This window comes from Hemitrygon akajei, chromosome 3 (genome assembly GCF_048418815.1).
Source record: "Hemitrygon akajei chromosome 3, sHemAka1.3, whole genome shotgun sequence".
NCBI lineage: Eukaryota > Metazoa > Chordata > Chondrichthyes > Myliobatiformes > Dasyatidae > Hemitrygon > Hemitrygon akajei.
In genome coordinates, this window is record NC_133126.1 from 97,067,913 (window position 1) to 97,086,913 (window position 19,001).

Below are 19,001 nucleotides of genomic sequence, written 5' to 3' on the forward strand. Positions count from 1 at the left end.
TTCTGTGAGAGCAATTTTCTGTCTCAGATGTTTAGGTAGCGGTCTCAGACGGCTGAAACCGCACAACAATTTGTTTTATTGTAGAGTTGGAACTCTGTTTTTGATGGATAAAAACGCATAACAATTTGAGCAAAGCTTGAGGATTGCGTCAAAGGCTGTAACCATCATGAGGTTCTGTTGGACTGATAACACGTTGCCCTTGCATACACTGGAGTGTTCATTCAGATGTTATTATTTATCCTGGAGTGTGGTTCGAGACACAGCAATCTCCCGACAGTTGAACTATTACTGATTGAGAAAAGCCATCATAAATTACATGAGAACAGCAGTTTGTCAATATTGAAGATCTCTCAGTGCTCACGTACCAGTAAACTGATAAGTTAAATTCATGTCACTGGTAGAGTGAAAAAATTGGTCTTGATGCTACCCATACAGATCATTCTATCACACTGAGGTAGTACAAGGTGAAGCAATAACAGAAGTGTTACAGAAACAGAGAAAGTGTAGTGTAGGGTGCTGTAAGGTAGTCCATTTGACCGATGTTCAGTCGTCTAGTAATAGCAGGATGGAAGTTGTCTTTGAACTAGCTGGTACATGCTTTCAGGCTTTTGTATCTTCTGTCCAGTGGGAGGGGGGAGAACATTGAACCCCTGATGTGAGTGGGGTCTTTGATTATTTTAGCTGCCTTACAGAGGCAGAGAGAAGTGCAGACAGAGTCTATGGAGGAGAGGCTGGTTTCTGTTGTGTGGACGCAACTCTGCATAATGCTCTGTGGTTTCTTGACGTCTCAGACAGAGTCATTGCCGTACCAAAATGTGATGCTTCCCGTGGCGTGTCTTCTTCCCCTGCCACAGTCAACTCATTTCCCGCTTTCCTTTTGGTTAGCTTGTCTCAGCTAGAGTTAATTGTCTTCTGTACAAATATGGAGAGGTACAGGTATGCTGAAAAACTTGCCTGCAGCAACATCATGGACGAATGGGGACCAACAACACAGAATGTATGTTTTATGTCTCATACAAGACTATATATAGCATAATGATTTGTTTGATACAATTGTCAAACTCCACGTGCATGAGAGAGTTCTCCACTGCATGAAATTCTGCCGTGTTTCTGCAGATTGGGGGAGCAGATCTACAAGGAAGCCATTGAACATTGCCGTAACTACAATGCTCGACTGTGTGCAGAGCGCAGTGTTCGTCTCCCATTCCTGGACTCGCAAACTGGCGTTGCTCAAAACAACTGCTACATCTGGATGGAGAAGAGGCACAGGGGCTCAGGTAATGCTCTTTGTCAGACTGGAAGTTGGAGTGTTGTTTGTATGCTGGAAGGTGAGTGCATAATGCAGCCATTCGTTCCGTTCGTGATATTCGCCGTGTTCACAGAGCCACGGTAGTATAGCAGTTGGCGCGATGCTCTTACAGCTCGGGAGTTCTAGAGTTTGGAGTTCAACCCCAGTGCAGTCTGTAAGGAGTGTTTATGTCTCCCCGTGGAATGCGTGGGTTTTCCCCGAGTACTCCAGTTTCCTCCCACGGTCCAGAGCCACGATGGCTACGTTAATCGTTCATTGTAACTTGTCCCTTCATTAGTTTAGGGTTAATCAGATTTTTCGAGGAAGCATGGCTCGAAGGGCTGGAAAGACCTACTTCGCGCTGTATTGTTAAATAAAAATAATTTATTTCCACACAATGGGCAACCATTTTTCTTTGGGATAGTTTGAAAAATGGGCAAGTTTTAAACAGAAGAAACAAGATTGGTAATACTTTTCTCTGGCACATTCAGGGGACTAAAGCTGGCAAGGGTGGTGGTAGGTCAGAGGACCTGGCACTTACAAACTCTTTGGAAGAAGTGATATTTCTACTTCAGTGGGTAAACTGGTGTGGCGGTGCATCCAGGAGAGTTCTGCCTCCCAACTTCAGAGACCCAGGTTCAGTCCCGATCTCTGATGTTGCCTGTATCTTATTCTCAGAGGCCCAGGTTCAGTCCCGATCTCTGATGTTGCCTGTACCATGTTCTCAGAGGCCCAGGTTCAGTCCCGATCTCTGATGTTGCCTGTATCATGTTCTCAGAGGCCCAGGTTCAGTCCCGATCTCTGATGTTGCCTATACCATGTTCTCAGAGGCCCAGGTTCAGTCCCGATCTCTGATGTTGCCTGTATCATGTTCTCAGAGGCCCAGGTTCAGTCCCGATCTCTGGTGTTACCTGTACCATGTTCTCAGAGGCCCAGGTTCAGTCCCGATCTCTGGTGTTGCCTGTACCATGTTCTCAGAGGCCCAGGTTCAGTCCCGATCTCTGGTGTTGCCTAAACCATGTTCTCAGAGGCCCAGGTTCAGTCCCGATCTCTGGTGTTGCCTGAACCATGTTCTCAGAGGCCCAGGTTCAGTCCCGATCTCTGGTGTTACCTGTACCATGTTCTCAGAGGCCCAGGTTCAGTCCGGATCTCTGGGGTTGCCTGTACCATGTTCTCAGAGGCCCAGGTTCGGTCCCGATCTCTGGGGTTTCCTGTACCATGTTCTCAGAGGCCGAGGTTCAGTCCCGATCTCTGGTGTTACCTGTACCATGTTCTCAGAGGCCCAGGTTCAGTCCCGATCTCTGGTGTTGCCTGTACCATGTTCTCAGAGGCCCAGGTTCAGTCCCGATCTCTGGTGTTGCCTATACCATGTTCTCAGAGGCCCAGGTTCAGTCCCGATCTCTGGTGTTGCCTGAACCATGTTCTCAGAGGCCCAGGTTCAGTCCCGATCTCTGGTGTTACCTGTACCATGTTCTCAGAGGCCCAGGTTCAGTCCGGATCTCTGGGGTTGCCTGTACCATGTTCTCAGAGGCCCAGGTTCGGTCCCGATCTCTGATGTTGCCTGTACCATGTTCTCAGAGGCCCAGGTTCAGTCCGGATCTCTGGGGTTGCCTGTACCATGTTCTCAGAGGCCCAGGTTCGGTCCCTATCTCTGGGGTTTCCTGTACCATGTTCTCAGAGGCCGAGGTTCAGTCCTGATCTCTGATGTTGCCTGTACCATGTTCTCAGAGGCCCAGGTTCAGTCCCGATCTCTGGTGTTGCCTGTACCATGTTCTCAGAGGCCCAGGTTCTGTCCCGATCTCTGGTGTTGCCTGTATCATGTTCTCAGAGGCCCAGGTTCAGTCCCGATCTCTGATGTTGCCTGTACCATGTTCTCAGAAGCCCAGGTTCAGTCCCGATCTCTGGTGTTGCCTGTACCATGTTCCCAGAGGCCCAGGTTCAGTCCCGATCTCTGGTGTTGCCTGTACCATGTTCCCAGAGGCCCAGGTTCAGTCCCGATCTCTGATGTTGCCTGTATCATGTTCTCAGAGGCCCAGGTTCAGTCCCGATCTCTGGTGTTGCCTGTACCATGTTCTCAGAGGCCCAGGTTCAGTCCCGATCTCTGGTGTTGCCTGTACCATGTTCTCAGAGGCCCAGGTTCAGTCCCGATCTCTGGTGTTGCCTGTACCATGTTCTCAGAGGCCCAGGTTCAGTCCCGATCTCTGGTGTTGCCTGTATCATGTTCTCAGAGGCCCAGGTTCAGTCCCGATCTCTGGTGTTGCCTGTACCATGTTCTCAGAGGCCCAGGTTCAGTCCCGATCTCTGATGTTGCCTGTATCTTATTCTCAGAGGCCCAGGTTCAGTCCCGATCTCTGGTGTTGCCTGTATCATGTTCTCAGAGGCCCAGGTTCAGTCCCGATCTCTGGTGTTGCCTGTATCATGTTCTCAGAGGCCCAGGTTCAGTCCGGATCTCTGGTGTTGCCTGTACCATATTCTCAGAGGCCCAGGTTCAGTCCCGATCTCTGATGTTGCCTGTATCATGTTCTCAGAGGCCCAGGTTCAGTCCCGATCTCTGGTGTTGCCTGTATCATGTTCTCAGAGGCCCAGGTTCAGTCCCGATCTCTGGTGTTGCCTGTATCATGTTCTCAGAGGCCCAGGTTCAGTCTTGATCTCTGATGTTGCCTGTACCATGTTCTCAGAGGCCCAGGTTCTGTCCCGATCTCTGGTGTTGCCTGTACCATGTTCTCAGAAGCCCAGGTTCAGTCCCGATCTCTGATGTTGCCTGTATCATGTTCTCAGAGGCCCAGGTTCAGTCCCGATCTCTGATGTTGCCTGTATCATGTTCTCAGAGGCCCAGGTTCAGTCCCGATCTCTGGTGTTGCCTATACCATGTTCTCAGAGGCCCAGGTTCAGTCCCGATCTCTGGTGTTGCCTGTACCATGTTCTCAGAGGCCCAGGTTCAGTCCGGATCTCTGGGGTTGCCTGTACCATGTTCTCAGAGGCCCAGGTTCGGTCCCGATCTCTGATGTTGCCTGTACCATGTTCTCAGAGGCCGAGGTTCAGTCCCGATCTCTGGTGTTGCCTGAACCATGTTCTCAGAGGCCCAGGTTCAGTCCCGATCTCTGGTGTTGCCTGTACCATGTTCTCAGAGGCCCAGGTTCAGTCCCGATCTCTGTTGTTGCCTGTATCATGTTCTCAGAGGCCCAGGTTCAGTCCCGATCTCTGATGTTGCCTGTATCTTATTCTCAGAGGCCCAGGTTCAGTCCCGATCTCTGATGTTGCCTGTACCATGTTCTCAGAGGCCCAGGTTCAGTCCCGATCTCTGATGTTGCCTGTATCATGTTCTCAGAGGCCCAGGTTCAGTCCCGATCTCTGATGTTGCCTATACCATGTTCTCAGAGGCCCAGGTTCAGTCCCGATCTCTGATGTTGCCTGTATCATGTTCTCAGAGACCCAGGTTCAGTCCCGATCTCTGGTGTTACCTGTACCATGTTCTCAGAGGCCCAGGTTCAGTCCCGATCTCTGGTGTTGCCTGTACCATGTTCTCAGAGGCCCAGGTTCAGTCCCAATCTCTGGGGTTGCCTTTACCATGTTCTCAGAGGCCCAGGTTCAGTCCCGATCTCTGGTGTTGCCTGAACCATGTTCTCAGAGGCCCAGGTTCAGTCCCGATCTCTGGTGTTACCTGTACCATGTTCTCAGAGGCCCAGGTTCAGTCCGGATCTCTGGGGTTGCCTGTACCATGTTCTCAGAGGCCCAGGTTCGGTCCCGATCTCTGGGGTTTCCTGTACCATGTTCTCAGAGGCCGAGGTTCAATCCCGATCTCTGATGTTGCCTGTACCATGTTCTCAGAGGCCCAGGTTCAGTCCCGATCTCTGGTGTTGCCTGAACCATGTTCTCAGAGGCCCAGGTTCAGTCCCGATCTCTGATGTTGCCTGTATCTTATTCTCAGAGGCCCAGGTTCAGTCCCGATCTCTGATGTTGCCTGTACCATGTTCTCAGAGGCCCAGGTTCAGTCCCGATCTCTGGTGTTGCCTGTACCATGTTCTCAGAGGCCCAGGTTCAGTCCCGATCTCTGATGTTGCCTGTATCATGTTCTCAGAGGCCCAGGTTCAGTCCCGATCTCTGATGTTGCCTGTATCATGTTCTCAGAGGCCCAGGTTCAGTCCCGATCTCTGATGTTGCCTGTACCATGTTCTCAGAGGCCCAGGTTCAGTCCCGATCTCGGATGTTGCCTGTATCTTATTCTCAGAGGCCCAGGTTCAGTCCCGATCTCTGGGGTTGCCTGTACCATGTTCTCAGAGGCCCAGGTTCAGTCCCGATCTCTGGTGTTGCCTGTACCATGTTCTCAGAGGCCCAGGTTCAGTCCCGATCTCTGGGGTTGCCTGTACCATGTTCTCAGAGGCCCAGGTTCAGTCCCGATCTCTGCGGTTGCCTGTACCATGTTCTCAGAGGCCCAGGTTCTGTCCCGATCTCTGGTGTTGCCTGTACCATGTTCTCAGAGGCCCAGGTTCTGTCCCGATCTCTGGTGTTGCCTGTACCATGTTCTCAGAGGCCCAGGTTCAGTCCCGATCTCTGATGTTACCTGTACCATGTTCTCAGAGGCCCAGGTTCAGTCCGGATCTCTGGGGTTGCCTGTATCTTATTCTCAGAGGCCCAGGTTCAGTCCCGATCTCTGGTGTTGCCTGTACCATGTTCTCAGAGGCCCAGGTTCTGTCCCGATCTCTGATGTTGCCTGTATCATGTTCTCAGAGGCCCAGGTTCGGTCCCGATCTCTGGGGTTGCCTGTACCATGTTCTCAGAGGCCCAGGTTCAGTCCCGATCTCTGATGTTGCCTGTATCTTATTCTCAGAGGCCCAGGTTCAGTCCCGATCTCTGGTGTTGCCTGTACCATGTTCTCAGAGGCCCAGGTTCAGTCCCGATCTCTGATGTTACCTGTACCATGTTCTCAGAGGCCCAGGTTCAGTCCGGATCTCTGGGGTTGCCTGTACCATGTTCTCAGAGGCCCAGGTTCGGTCCCGATCTCTGGGGTTGCCTGTACCATGTTCTCAGAGGCCCAGGTTCAGTCCCGATCTCTGATGTTGCCTGTATCTTATTCTCAGAGGCCCAGGTTCAGTCCCGATCTCTGGTGTTGCCTGTACCATGTTCTCAGAGGCCCAGGTTCAGTCCCGATCTCTGATGTTGCCTGTATCATGTTCTCAGAGGCCCAGGTTCGGTCCCGATCTCTGGGGTTGCCTGTACCATGTTCTCAGAGGCCCAGGTTCAGTCCCGATCTCTGATGTTGCCTGTATCTTATTCTCAGAGGCCCAGGTTCAGTCCCGATCTCTGGGGTTACCTGTACCATGTTCTCCCTGTAGCTGCACGGGTTTCCTCTGGGTGGATTGGTGGGTGAGCTGTGCAGATTGATGTGCGTGTAGGGGAGTGAATACAGGGTCGATGGTTGCCATGGGCTCGGCCTGTGTCTCTCTAATGTGTTTGCAAGTCTGTGTCACTCTTGTATGTCCTTTCCAGCTGTTCAGCTGAGTATGAAATCTCCCAGCCTTAAAGAAAAGTTTGCATGATCTGGAATAAGTTTGTAATGGTCTGCCTTAAAGGCACTCCGCTCTAATTTGGGGACTGTATCTTATAGGCTTGGCTCCTGGTCAGTTGTACACTTATCCTGCTCGCTGCTGGCGCAAGAAGAGGCGTCTCCATCCTCCTGAGGACCCCCGGCTGAGACTTTGTGAGATAAAGCTCGGTGAGTCTCTTTCACCATAGCACGCAAGTCTGGTGCTGGTAGAGATTATCTGTACGTACTCCAAAAGTGAGCTGTGAAATACTTCAAAGTGTACTTACTGGGATGGGCTGTTCAGCTAACTTTGCCAGAGGAGGAAGGGGCAGGGGGAACAGGTAAATTTGTAAGTTAGTAGTTTGGTTAGTAGTTTCACCTGATGTTAGATCTTGAGAACTTGCAGTGGAGCTGTGCTATCCCTACCAATAATGGCAGAGCAGATTCAGGGTAGAAATATCTAATACTAGAGGGCACACAATTAAGATGAGAAGGGGAAAAGCTCAAAGGAGACTTTTTAGGCTCCCACCACTTTAACCAGAGTGGCAGGTGCGTGGATAGCAATGCTGGATGGTAGTAGAGGCAAATACGATAGAGACATTTGAGATGTTTTCAGATAGTTACATGAATATACAGAGAACTGAGGGAATTGACTTGTGTATATTGAACTGCCTAGCTTAGTAGGCTTTTAATACCAGTTCACTTAGTTTGACACCATATTGCCACCAAAGACCCTGTGCTCTGCTGTTCTATGTTAACAAGATTTGAAGGTCTCCTACTCAATGCCATATTCCTGCTGTTTCTCTTTGATTTTTTTTCTCTCAATGTGCAGATATTTATATACCGGCTGGTGGCGCAGTGACATCAGCGCCAGACTCTGGTGCGAAGGTTCCCGAGTTCGAACCCAGTCAGGCCGCTCCTGGTCACGCTTTCCATCCATGCTGGCTTAAGTGTCGAGCTCGCAACTCGACCTCATAAAAAAACAGCTGTGCTGTGGAGGACCGCTCAAGACAACCACTTGGAAAAAAACGTGGTTGTCGAGGCTCTGGCAGGGTACGGCACACACAAAAAAATGTTTATAGATCCCTTTCCTGCTCTCTATGACCAAATGTCTGGGGAGGAGAACTCCAAAGATTCACCCCACTCTGAGTGGAGGAATTTCTCCCAAAAGGCTTCCCTCTTATTTGGACACTTTAGTCTGTTTTTTCCAGATTGCTGTGCCTTTCCTGATCGGAGCTCCTGGCTGTCTGCAGGATGTAACGATCATGCAATACTAGCTAGTGTGTCCAAAGTATACCTTTGGGGGCAGAGCATCACACAAAGCAGCCCTTTAGCTTATCAGAACAATCCCATTGGTCCCATTCCTTCCTCCGTCCATTTCCCTGTTGCCTTACTGCTTGTTCTTTCTCATACTTGCCCAGTTAACTGTCTTCTGCTTCTTAAGAGGAGATAGATTTGTTCAGAATCATGGAGGGCTTTTGATAGATTGAATAGAGAGAAGAAGCTGGTGCCCCTGGGTGTGGAAGTTGAAGTTGCGGGGCGGGGGGGGGGGGGGTGGGGTGTGCTGGGGAATGATTTGTGATCAGTTAAGGTAGAATAAAGCCATTGAATGGCAAAATGGGAAATGTTGTGATTGGTGTGGGACACTATGACCTTGGCAGGCTGTTACAACAGCGCCTATCAAATTCTAGAGAGGGTAAAACATAAGGTTTGTAGGGAGCTTTATGTAAAACAGCTGGCTGAGAACAGACATCAGCTTGGTGAAAGACACCCTTTGGGTTGCCTGAAATTGGTTGGTTTTCCAGTAATCAATTGCTGGGTAGGTTAATTGGTCATTGTAAATTGTCCTGTGATTAGGTTAGGGTTAATCGGGTTTGCTGGGGCAGCGTGGCTCGAAAGACTGGAAGGGTCTATTTTGTATTGTATTGCTAAATTTTAAAAAAAAGCTATGGCTAATTGGGCCAAGATGTACTGGTCTTGATGTATTCCAATTAATTGGAGGTGTGTGCGTGTTTCTCTATCTGTATCTATACGGGTGCACACGCATCATTTTGACTTGAGGTTTGCAGATGTCGGAAGTGGCAGTGTGCTTGAGAAGGAGGACGGACGCTCAAGTCTGCAGGAGGATATCAGTGGACTACTTGGGCAAGCACAATGTGACAAATTCATTCCAGAGAAATGTGGTACAGGTCCTACACTGCTTATGACTGTTAACAGTTCCCACACTGCAGAAGATACTCAGAGCAGCCTTTGAAACCAGACTGCCTGTCTCCTCTGTGTTTACATGTCTGACCAGGCTGTGCATTAGCTGGGTGTTCATAACTTTGGGAGGAGCACCTGTACGGCACTTAGACAAACAGGGTAAAGAGATGCAAAGAAGTTGGAAGTGTAACTGAGGGGTTTTACCACAAATCTCTGAAGGTAAATAAGATGGTTATGGAGAGAGATAAGTTGCTTTCACGATCATGAACATAAGACCGGTGAGGTTATGCTGAGGCGGTATATAGATGGGAATTGGTTTAGTGTTTTCATGTGTACTGAGATGTGCTGAAAAGCTATTGTTTGCATGCCATCCAGACAGATAATTTCAAAACATAAGTATGCCGCGGTAGTACAGAAGGAAAATCGCTATCAGAGTGCAGAATATAATGTTACAGGTACAAGGGAAGTACAATGTAGTTATACGACAAGGTTGGATGAAAGATCAAGAGTTCATTTTTACTGAGGCCAAGAGTTATCCTTGTCACAGGAAAGGACCGTGCAAGAGCCTTGTAACAGTGGGATAGAAGCTGTCCTTGAACCTGGTGGTGTGTTCTCAAGCTTTTGTATCTTCTGTTCAATGGAAAAATGGAGAAGAGAGAATGTTAAGGGTGGGAGAGGTCTTTGGGTGTGTTGACTGCTTTTCTGAGGTAATGGAAGTTAAATCAGAACCAGAGTCTTGCCTGTAGGGTCGATATGAAACACACTGTAGAGGAGAATCAGAATGGCTCTGAGGAAATAACAAAATGATGGAGGAACTCAGCAGGCCAGGCAGCATCTTTGGGTAAAAGTACAGTTGAGATCTCAGCCCAAAACGACAACTGTTTACTCTTTTCCATAGATGCTGCCTGGCCTGCAGAGTTCCTTCAGCATTTTGTGTGTGTTGTTTGGACTTCTAGCATCTGCAGATTTTCTCTTGTTTATGACTGTGGAAATTTGATTTGTGATGAAGAACTATCTGGTTGAGTGTATTTTCATTGGAACAAAGGAGTCAGAGGGAAGATTTAACTTACAGAATGCTTTAGCCATTCGGCCCATTAAATTGAGTCTGTGCTGACTCTTTTGAGAGAACAGACCCACCTGTCCCACTTATTTTCTCCCATGACTCTGTAAATTCTGATACTTATCCAGCTCTCTTTTGAACACAGCAATTGAAACAGCTTTCACAACTCAACCAACAGTCCATCTCACATCACAACTACTTGTTGCATGAAAACAGTTTTTTCTGAAGTCTTGCTTTGATTTTCTTTCCCCACCAAATAACATTGTGTCTCCTAGCTCTTAACATTTCCCTAATAGGAACAGCTTCTCTCCAACTACTCTATCTGATAGTCATCATGATGGTAAGTACCTGTATCAGATCTGCCTGCAAGCTCCTGTCTGCTATGGAGAGCAGGTTCAGCTCCAGTGCATGCAAATAACTATCTCTTATTCCTGCAATCAGTTTGGTTAATCTGCTCTGCACCCTCTTCAAAACCGTCACACATCTCCCCAAAATGTGGTGTCCACAGATGGACACAATATTCCAGTGGCTTTGTAGAAGTTTATCATTTTTATAGCCTTATACACAATGCATCTCATTATAAAACCTGGCATCCCATATTTGGGCAGAGTGGTGGTAATATGTCTCTACCAAAGGAGGTGTAAGCACTCCTTCCCTCCGCTAGCTTGCAGGTCACCCTTGGGCAAGGTGTAGCATCTGCTTAGTACCCTGCCCCACCCCAGATCAGGGTCACATGAAGCCATGGGAGCAGGTGGTGGATGGTCATATGAGTAACTCCTACATATCACAAGTCCTGGTTATGTGACCACTGACGCAAAGTAGACAATCTCTGAAGAGTATTGATAATGGCTGGGATCACCCAACTTGCAAAGATGCTGCCCAGAAGAAAGCAATGGTAAACCTTTTCTGTAGAAATTTCTGCCAAGAACAATCATGGTCAAAGACCACAATAGCCCACGTCATACGACAAGGCACATAGTGATGACGAGAATCACTTTTATAACCTGTTCCCTGTCCTGCCACAGTCAACAAGCGAGGCTCAAACACTCCAAGATCGTTTGGTTCACTGCCCCTTTTGAATTACATTTTTAAAAATATATATGGCCACTTCTCATCCTTCCGAGCAAAATGCACTACCTTGTATTTCTATACTAATCAAAACTGAGAGGAAGGAAGGCTGGAGCCATTTGCTTTTGACAGGCCAATAACTGGGGAGGAAATCTAAGCTAAAAGGATTTGTAGCGGGAAGTGTGGTGGCGTGGAGTGTGAACCTGTTGACGAAATGGTGACCAAGGGAAAAAAACCTTCATGCTTAAAAATTACCTTTATTACATTGGAAGAGCCTTGGCACAAAGGGCTGTGGATCAAGAGCTGGGGAATAAATTTCACTTGACTCGATCCAGTTTCGCTTGTGTACCTTTGATAGACCAAATTCCACCACCACTGCTGTTTTAAAAACAAACTATTCTCAAACGTCCCAATTTATCTAGGTCCCATTTATCTAGCTTTGTTTATGTCTTCAAGGGATATCTGCTCTATTGCTGCTGCAAACTTTAGGTTCTTCTACTCCTTCCTCAACTTTAAAGTTGCTGTGTCGCAGTGAATGTTATGTCAAGTTTATTGTCAGGTACAAGTATAGTGAGGTACAATGAAAATCTTGCTTGCAGGCATGTAGATACAAACAACACTCAAAATATTAATTATTCATACATTAGGTGTGAAGAAAGACTTTGCAAACAAAACCACAAGCAGAGACAAGCCCAATGTAGTGAAGAGGTGGCTGTGTGTTCCGTTGCTGAGGTAGGGTAGGATTGTGCGGGTCCATTCCAGAACCTGCAGGGTGCAGCAAAGTAGCTGCCCCTGAACCTGTTGGCGTGGGGCTTCAGGCTTCTGCACCTTCTCCTGGATGGTAACAGTGAGAGGAGAGCATGACCGGGATAGTGGGGATCATAGATAAAGATGTCGCTTTCTTAGTGTAGCTGCTGTCAGTGCTGGAGGGCTGTGCCTGTGATAGACTGGGCTGTGCCCACTACTCTCTGCAGCTTTTAGAACTGCTGTACTAGGCCGTGATGTGCCTAGTCAAGGTACTTTCCTGGATAAAAATATGAAAGGTCAACAATCTGATTGTCTTTTTTCTCTTTTCACAGATACTCTGTGGCCTGCTGAGCAGTTTCTGCATTTTGTTTTGTTCTCTCATTGGAAATATGTACAATTAGGAGCAGACACCAACACACAGCATTCAATTAGGTCACGAGTGATCTGATTGTAGCATTCCTGTCTACCCACGATAACCTTTCACACCCCCTGCTTATTAACCACCTCTGCTTCAGAATATTCAATGACTCACTCCTTCAGTGAAGGCAAAATTCTAAAGACTGACAGTCCTCTGAGGGGAAAATCCGCCTCTTCTTTGTCTCAAATCTGCGACCTTTTATTTTGTAAACAGTGAACTCGACTTCTAAATTCTTCCACATCCACCCTGTCAGGATCCCTGAGGAACTCGAGTGTTTCAAATGATGCGAAGCTACCCCTCTTCTCCACGTCTGATCGTACACGGCCTTTTAGTTTATGCTAGTACCTCTCCAGGCAGCCTATTTAAACAGCCAGAGCCATCATGGATCAGCATAATTTTAGAACTAGCCCAAGAGCAGTAATTGGTGTGGGCACATTACTGCTCGCTGCCGTGCCTCCAGCCACAGAGCTGACGTTGACATCCCTGGATCCCCTGTTGTTTTGGTGGAAGCAGACAGTAGCTGCTGCTGCAGAGTTAATTCATCACGAACTTGAAATAGTCACTTCAATTTTGCACTGGCTAATAATCTTCTTTTAGAATATGATGTTGTTATGTGGAAGTTCTGTAGAATAAATTGCAAGAAATTGACACTTTTTGAGACTAATTGCCAGCTGTGCCTACTTTGACAAACTCTGCTGACAGGCCACAACTGGAATTGGATGTAGAAATACATTCGCCATGGTTGTGCCGTTTAAAGGAGTTGATCTGTCCCCTGTTACGTCAACAATGGCATTCGACTAGAACAATGTCTTTGATAGTGCAGATATTTGCTGGTTTCTGGTCTTCCAGTTCCTGTCCATAGGGCCTCTTGTGCACAACAAAGGTAGGTGATTTTATGGTGACCTTCAGAATCCCTAGACCCTTTTTCACTGAGGAATCCAAAGCTGTTAGTTAAGGAAATGCATTTCAGGTATTTTTATGTATTAAGAGAAGAGCTTACTAATCTGCAACCTGACGAATGTTATGCCTTAGTAACTGGAAATATTATTCTACACTGCAGAGTAAAACTTCAGAGCACAGTTTGACTATCAGTCATTTCCCTTGTTTTTCACAACCTTGCCCAGTCACTTTTGCAGAGGCTTGTTTGAGTGCCTAGAACTTGTTTCACGATGACAATGTTGTAAGGCACTGGAATTTGATTTAGAGTGTCATATAGACCAGGGTTAAATGGATTACTTTGCTCCTGTGACTCTCAGCAAGTAAACAGTAACATGTAAACCACCCAAATGTTGGTGCACTGATTGTAGTTGCAATCTAAAACAGAGAAAAAAGAAATGCTGAAGTGGCAATAATGGAAGAGGTAGAATTAAAGATTTGAGATTCCGGCAGCACCAGTGGAAAGGGGGTGTGAAAAGGCTGATTTGTACAGAAGTCTGACAGCAGTGGGGAAGAAACTGTTTTTTGGGTCTGGTCACCTGAATGGACTCCAAATATCTGCACTATCATTACCTTTGTTGATGTAATGGGACAGATCAACTCCTTTAAACGGCACAACTATGGTGAACATATTTCTACATCCAATTCCAAGTGTGGCCAACAATAAGCCCTGTCAGCAGAGTTTGTCAAAGTAGGCACACCAGGAGTTGTCACCGTTTAAGTGTTGGTGTTGTAATGGTCCCCCCCCCCCCCACTGTACCCCCAAACTCTGATCTGATCTGTCATTGGTGCTCCTTACACCAAATGAATTGGGTCTTGGTCACCTGAATGGGCTCCTGCCAACTTGTTCTGTTTATTGCTGGTGTCTATTGTCCATCGCTGACTACCCCTCAGATGCGGAGATAGTTAAGGGTCGACCTTGTTGGTGGGTCTGGGTAAATATAGAAAATTTTTTCTTCCTATTCTCCAGACCAATTTAATAATTCCAGAATTATTTATTTCCCAGCTGCCTAGGTGGTAATTGAGCTCTGATCTCTGGATTAGAGATTGTTCGTACTGGCTTAGTAATTTAGCCATTGCCAGTTGTCCCCTCTTGGATATTGTTTCTGTTGTGATGAAGTTGTTCAGAATCAGATTTATTGTCACTGATAAAATTGTTTAATATCAGTGATTATTTCTGACTGAGGTTTATTGTCACTGCTGCTGACAGCCAGCAACCAAACACAGACAATGCTGGCAGTATTTGGTGGAAGGGCCAGCTTTCTTTGTTGTCGGTGCATTGAAATGCATCTTTTGCATCAGATTAGATCAGTGAGGATCATGCCGGGCAGCCTGCAAGTGTCACCACGACTCTGGCACCACCGTAGCATACACACAACTCACTAACCTGAATCGTATCTCTTTGGAACGCTGTTTAAATGACATACAGGCAGTCCCCGGGTTACGTACGAGTTCCGTTCCTGAGTCCATCTTTAAGTTGGATTTGTACGTAAGTCGGAACAAATACATCCGGTATTATTTAGAGTCAGTTAGTCAAACGTTTGACGTAGTATATAGTATATATTTTAACTTTCTATGCATATAAAACACTGAAGAAACATATGTATTTCAATAATTAAACCACTGCGTTGCTTAGTAATAATTGTAGCTTTCATCGGGGCAGGGCCTTTCACATGCTCCATTATTCTCACTTTATCCTTTAACATTGTTCCCATTGTTGACCGACTGTAGCCTAACGCTTTTCCAATGTCCGATGGCGTTTCAACTCTTTCCAAACGCTTTAATATTTCCACTTTATTTTCAATCGTAATTGCTTCCCGTCAACAGAACAGAAACACTGCGGGTGGCAGCTCCCGAGCTTTGCTGGCTCCCAAGGTCCACTGGGTCCTAAGGACCACCGCACTGACACAGGCTAAATGGGACAAGTGGCGGCTGTGCTGGGTTTGGGTATCTGATCCTCCACAATATTCCGCGTGGGAATCCAAACTGCAGGTGGCAGTGTTTTTTTTTATGAGGTCGAGTTGCGAGCTCGACATCAACCCGGCACGGAGAGCCAGTACTTCCCCAGCGTGATTGTACCAGCACGATCTGGCTCTCTACTTCCCCAGTATAACTGTACCAGCACGATCTGGCTCTCTACTTCCCCAGTATAACTGTACCAGCACGATCTGGCTCTCTACTTCCCCAGCGTGACTGTACCAGCACGATCTGGCTCTCTACTTCCCCAGTATAACTGTACCAGCACGATCTGGCTCTCTACTTCCCCAGTATAACTGTACCAGCACGATCTGGCTCTCTACTTCCCCAGCGTGACTGTACCAGCACGATCTGGCTCTCTACTTCCCCAGTATAACTGTACCAGCACGATCTGGCTCTCTACTTCCCCAGTATAACTGTACCAGCACGATCTGGCTCTCTACTTCCCCAGCGTGACTGTACCAGCACGATCTGGCTCTCTACTTCCCCAGCGTGACTGTACCAGCACGATCTGGCTCTCTACTTCCCCAGAATAACTGTACCAGCACGATCTGGCTCTCTACTTCCCCAGCATGACTGTACCAGCACGATCTGGCTCTCTATTTCCCCAGAATAACTGTACCAGCACGATCTGGCTCTCTACTTCCCCAGTATAACTGTACCAGCACGATCTGGCTCTCTACTTCCCCAGTATAACTGTACCAGCACGATCTGGCTCTCTACTTCCCCAGTATAACTGTACCAGCACGATCTGGCTCTCTACTTCCCCAGTATAACTGTACCAGCACGATCTGGCTCTCTACTTCCCCAGCGTGACTGTACCAGCAGGATCTGGCTCTCTACTTCCCCAGCGTGACTGTACCAGCACGATCTGGCTCTCTACTTCCCCAGCGTGACTGTACCAGCACGATCTGGCTCTCTACTTCCCCAGTATAACTGTACCAGCACGATCTGGCTCTCTACTTCCCCAGTATAACTGTACCAGCACGATCTGGCTCTCCACTTCCCCAGCATAAGTGCCTGTAGTGCTGCTTTTTAATTTGCAGATTTTACTAATCCATAGCATTAGAAAGGGAGTGAATTTTGTGCTGTTATAAAATGGTGTTTAGAGCTGTCTTACCATTTGCATGGATTTGGGAAAGAGCTGCTCACAGAATTGCTGGACAACTCGACAAGGCTGGGTTAGCTCTGCTGTGTCATTGTCGTATGGCCAAATGTACGGCAGAGTAAGAGACAGACTGCTGGCAGTGCACAAATACAGCTGCTGAAGCCAGCCTGCGTTTGTATCTCACTTGGGATGGAGGTGGTGTGTGTTGTGACTGCCCACTCATATTCGCCAGCCCATTCTGAAGGTCACTTTGTCACTTCAGACTGGAGCGTTTGTATTCCAGCTTGATGCCTACAGATCATACCGAGTGTTGGTATCTCTGACGGAATCAATGGTTATTATGAACTGAATGGAGTGTCTGTGTTAATGACCTATGAAGTAATTATTTTGCTATCCCTGATACTTTATTAGCTGCTTTTGTCTTGCCACTTTACCTTTTGTTGTGCATAGCCAATTTGCTTCGTACTCAGAAAAAAAATCCATGCTGTGAACAAAAGACAGATTGGTCTGTTTCAGCTGGGTTATTCCAGTACTGAGACCCCAGGGAGAAAGAGATTTGTCGAGAGCTGCTCTGGAGAAGGCGAGAGCGAGCACATCAGCTTGCAAGTGGACAGCACGTCCTGAAATAAATTCATTCTTGTCTGACACAAAGATTTTTTATTTCCCCCTTCTAACATTTCATGGTATGATTTGCGAACAACCTCTCCGAAGAAGCTACATATTTATGCATAAATATTTAATGCTTATAAATGCATGGATCATAGTGGCAAATAGCTGAAGGAATTTAGTGTATGCAAATCCGATATTTATTTTCATTGCATAAATTGGAAAGTTATTGCCTTGAATAGAGGATGATCTTGTACTGACATTTTAACCTATTCTTGAGCAGTAATCTGCACATGGGTTTGGAAAAAAGAGCTCCTGCAAACTGCCTGGTGTTCAGTGGTGCTTCTTTTAATAATGACTTACTCTGAATAAAGCCAAACATGTAATGGGTGTGTTTTAGAAAAGAAATCAGCAGAATTTTTTGCCATTTTTTCTCTTCGAATTGTTGGTGTCATCTTTGCTCTCTTGATCTTGGCTTCAAATGGGTAGGTGATTCTCCCTCTTCTCCCCCACCCCCAACTCCATCTCCATTCTGCCCCTGTGCATCACAGAATACTCGGCCTCTGCATAAAATACTGGGGCTGTAGTTTCCTCAGTTCCCTTGGACTGCAAACTTCAAGCTACTGTCCTCCGTTCACTCTCCATTGCTCATGATCTTCTACCAATGGGGCAGCACGCTGGTGTAGTGGTTAGCACAACGGCAACCCAGGTTCAATTCCCGCCACTGCCTCTAAGGAGTTTGTATCGTGCTCCGGTTTCCTCCCACAGTACAGAGACATACCGGTTGATTGTTAATTGTCCCATGATGAGGCTAGGATTAAGTCAGGGGATTGCTGGGTGGCGTGTCTGGAAGGGTCTATTCTGCACTGTATCCTAATAAATAAATAAACTGTAAACGGTAAACCGAAAGGAAGGGTTAAAGATGGCCAATTGGCGAAGTGTAGTGAAACGGTGTTCTGCGGGAATCAGTGATGAGATCACTTTGGTTTGTTCAGGACTTGGAGGTATCTGCAGATTTGTTGACCACTCTAAATTGTGTGTGAATGCAATGTATTTAATTTGGAGCAGGAGTGTGGAGATGGGATATTTATATCGATTTCTCAGCCAGTTACAAAAAGATGGGAAGGTGCATTTTTGTATCTTGAAAAATATAGATGCAAAATTGGGTTCTTTGGTGGGGGAGGAGGGAGAGCAGATCATCTGGAGGGTAATGTGTGCACTGATATTTTGTTAAGGATGACATTGTATGTATCACTATGTTTAAAAGGGTTGGGGCTTACAGGGAGGATGCTGTGGTTGGCATGGCTAAAGGGCCTGTTTCTGCACTCAATGACTCTAGGGCATTGGGGAGGATGGGGCAAGGAGAGAACTCTAGTAGGTTACCCTCTGGTGGAGTGAAGGGGCATTCAGCAAGTTGTTCTGTCTGTGGTTGGTATTTAGCAAGCAATCCTCAGTAGGGCACAATAACTGAAGAGTCTGGATCTGCCAGGGGTGATGGGACAACATACAGCCTCAACAGTGGTTCCAGGGGCAATCAACGTGGCAAAAGCCAAGGCACTCAAAATAACAGTTTCTCTGCATCTGGGACTTCTCAGGCTTGGGCAAGGCTAATACAAGAACAAAAACTAGAAATTGGAGCAGGCCGTTCATTCTCTCTCCTCTGCTTTAATAAGATTTTAGTTCATCTTTCACTTTGGCATCATTTTCCTGCTCTGCCACCATGCCCTTGAGATCCAAAACATTATTAGTCTCCATACCGAGTGAGCATTCACAGCCCTTTTGCACAGAGAGTCTTAAGGAATCACCGCCCTGTTCTCACTGCAGTTTTCAACGGATAACCCCATAAACGTGGTTCTGGGCATCCCAGCCAGTGGAACCGTCATTTCTGCCTCTCCCATTATGAGGTCAGGCCACACCTGTGGGAAGAGAACGTCAGTGTTCAGGTCATAGAGCCTGTGTCAGGAAACGCAAGCCGCAGGACTGGTCGATGTGGGTGGGGGAAGACGTCTCTGATATAGTGAGACCAGGGTATCATGGGATAAACTGTAAGCAAAGTTACCTGGTTAG

At 47.1% G+C, this 19,001-nt stretch overlaps 1 protein-coding gene across 10 annotated transcripts in view; it reads left to right on the forward strand.

Moving 5' to 3' along the window:
- Window positions 1-19,001, forward strand: part of dpf3 (double PHD fingers 3) — a 149,988-nt gene that overhangs the window by 58,318 nt on the left and 72,669 nt on the right. For all 10 annotated transcript variants that reach the window (XR_012098301.1, XR_012098302.1, XR_012098303.1 and 7 more), the window contains exons 2-3: window positions 1,117-1,277; window positions 6,894-7,001. Coding sequence is in view for 6 of the 10 variants with exons in the window: in XM_073040422.1 (XP_072896523.1) it covers window positions 1,117-1,277; window positions 6,894-7,001 (269 nt within the window). In the remaining 4 variants the exon portion in view is untranslated. The remainder of the gene's footprint in view (window positions 1-1,116; window positions 1,278-6,893; window positions 7,002-19,001) is intronic.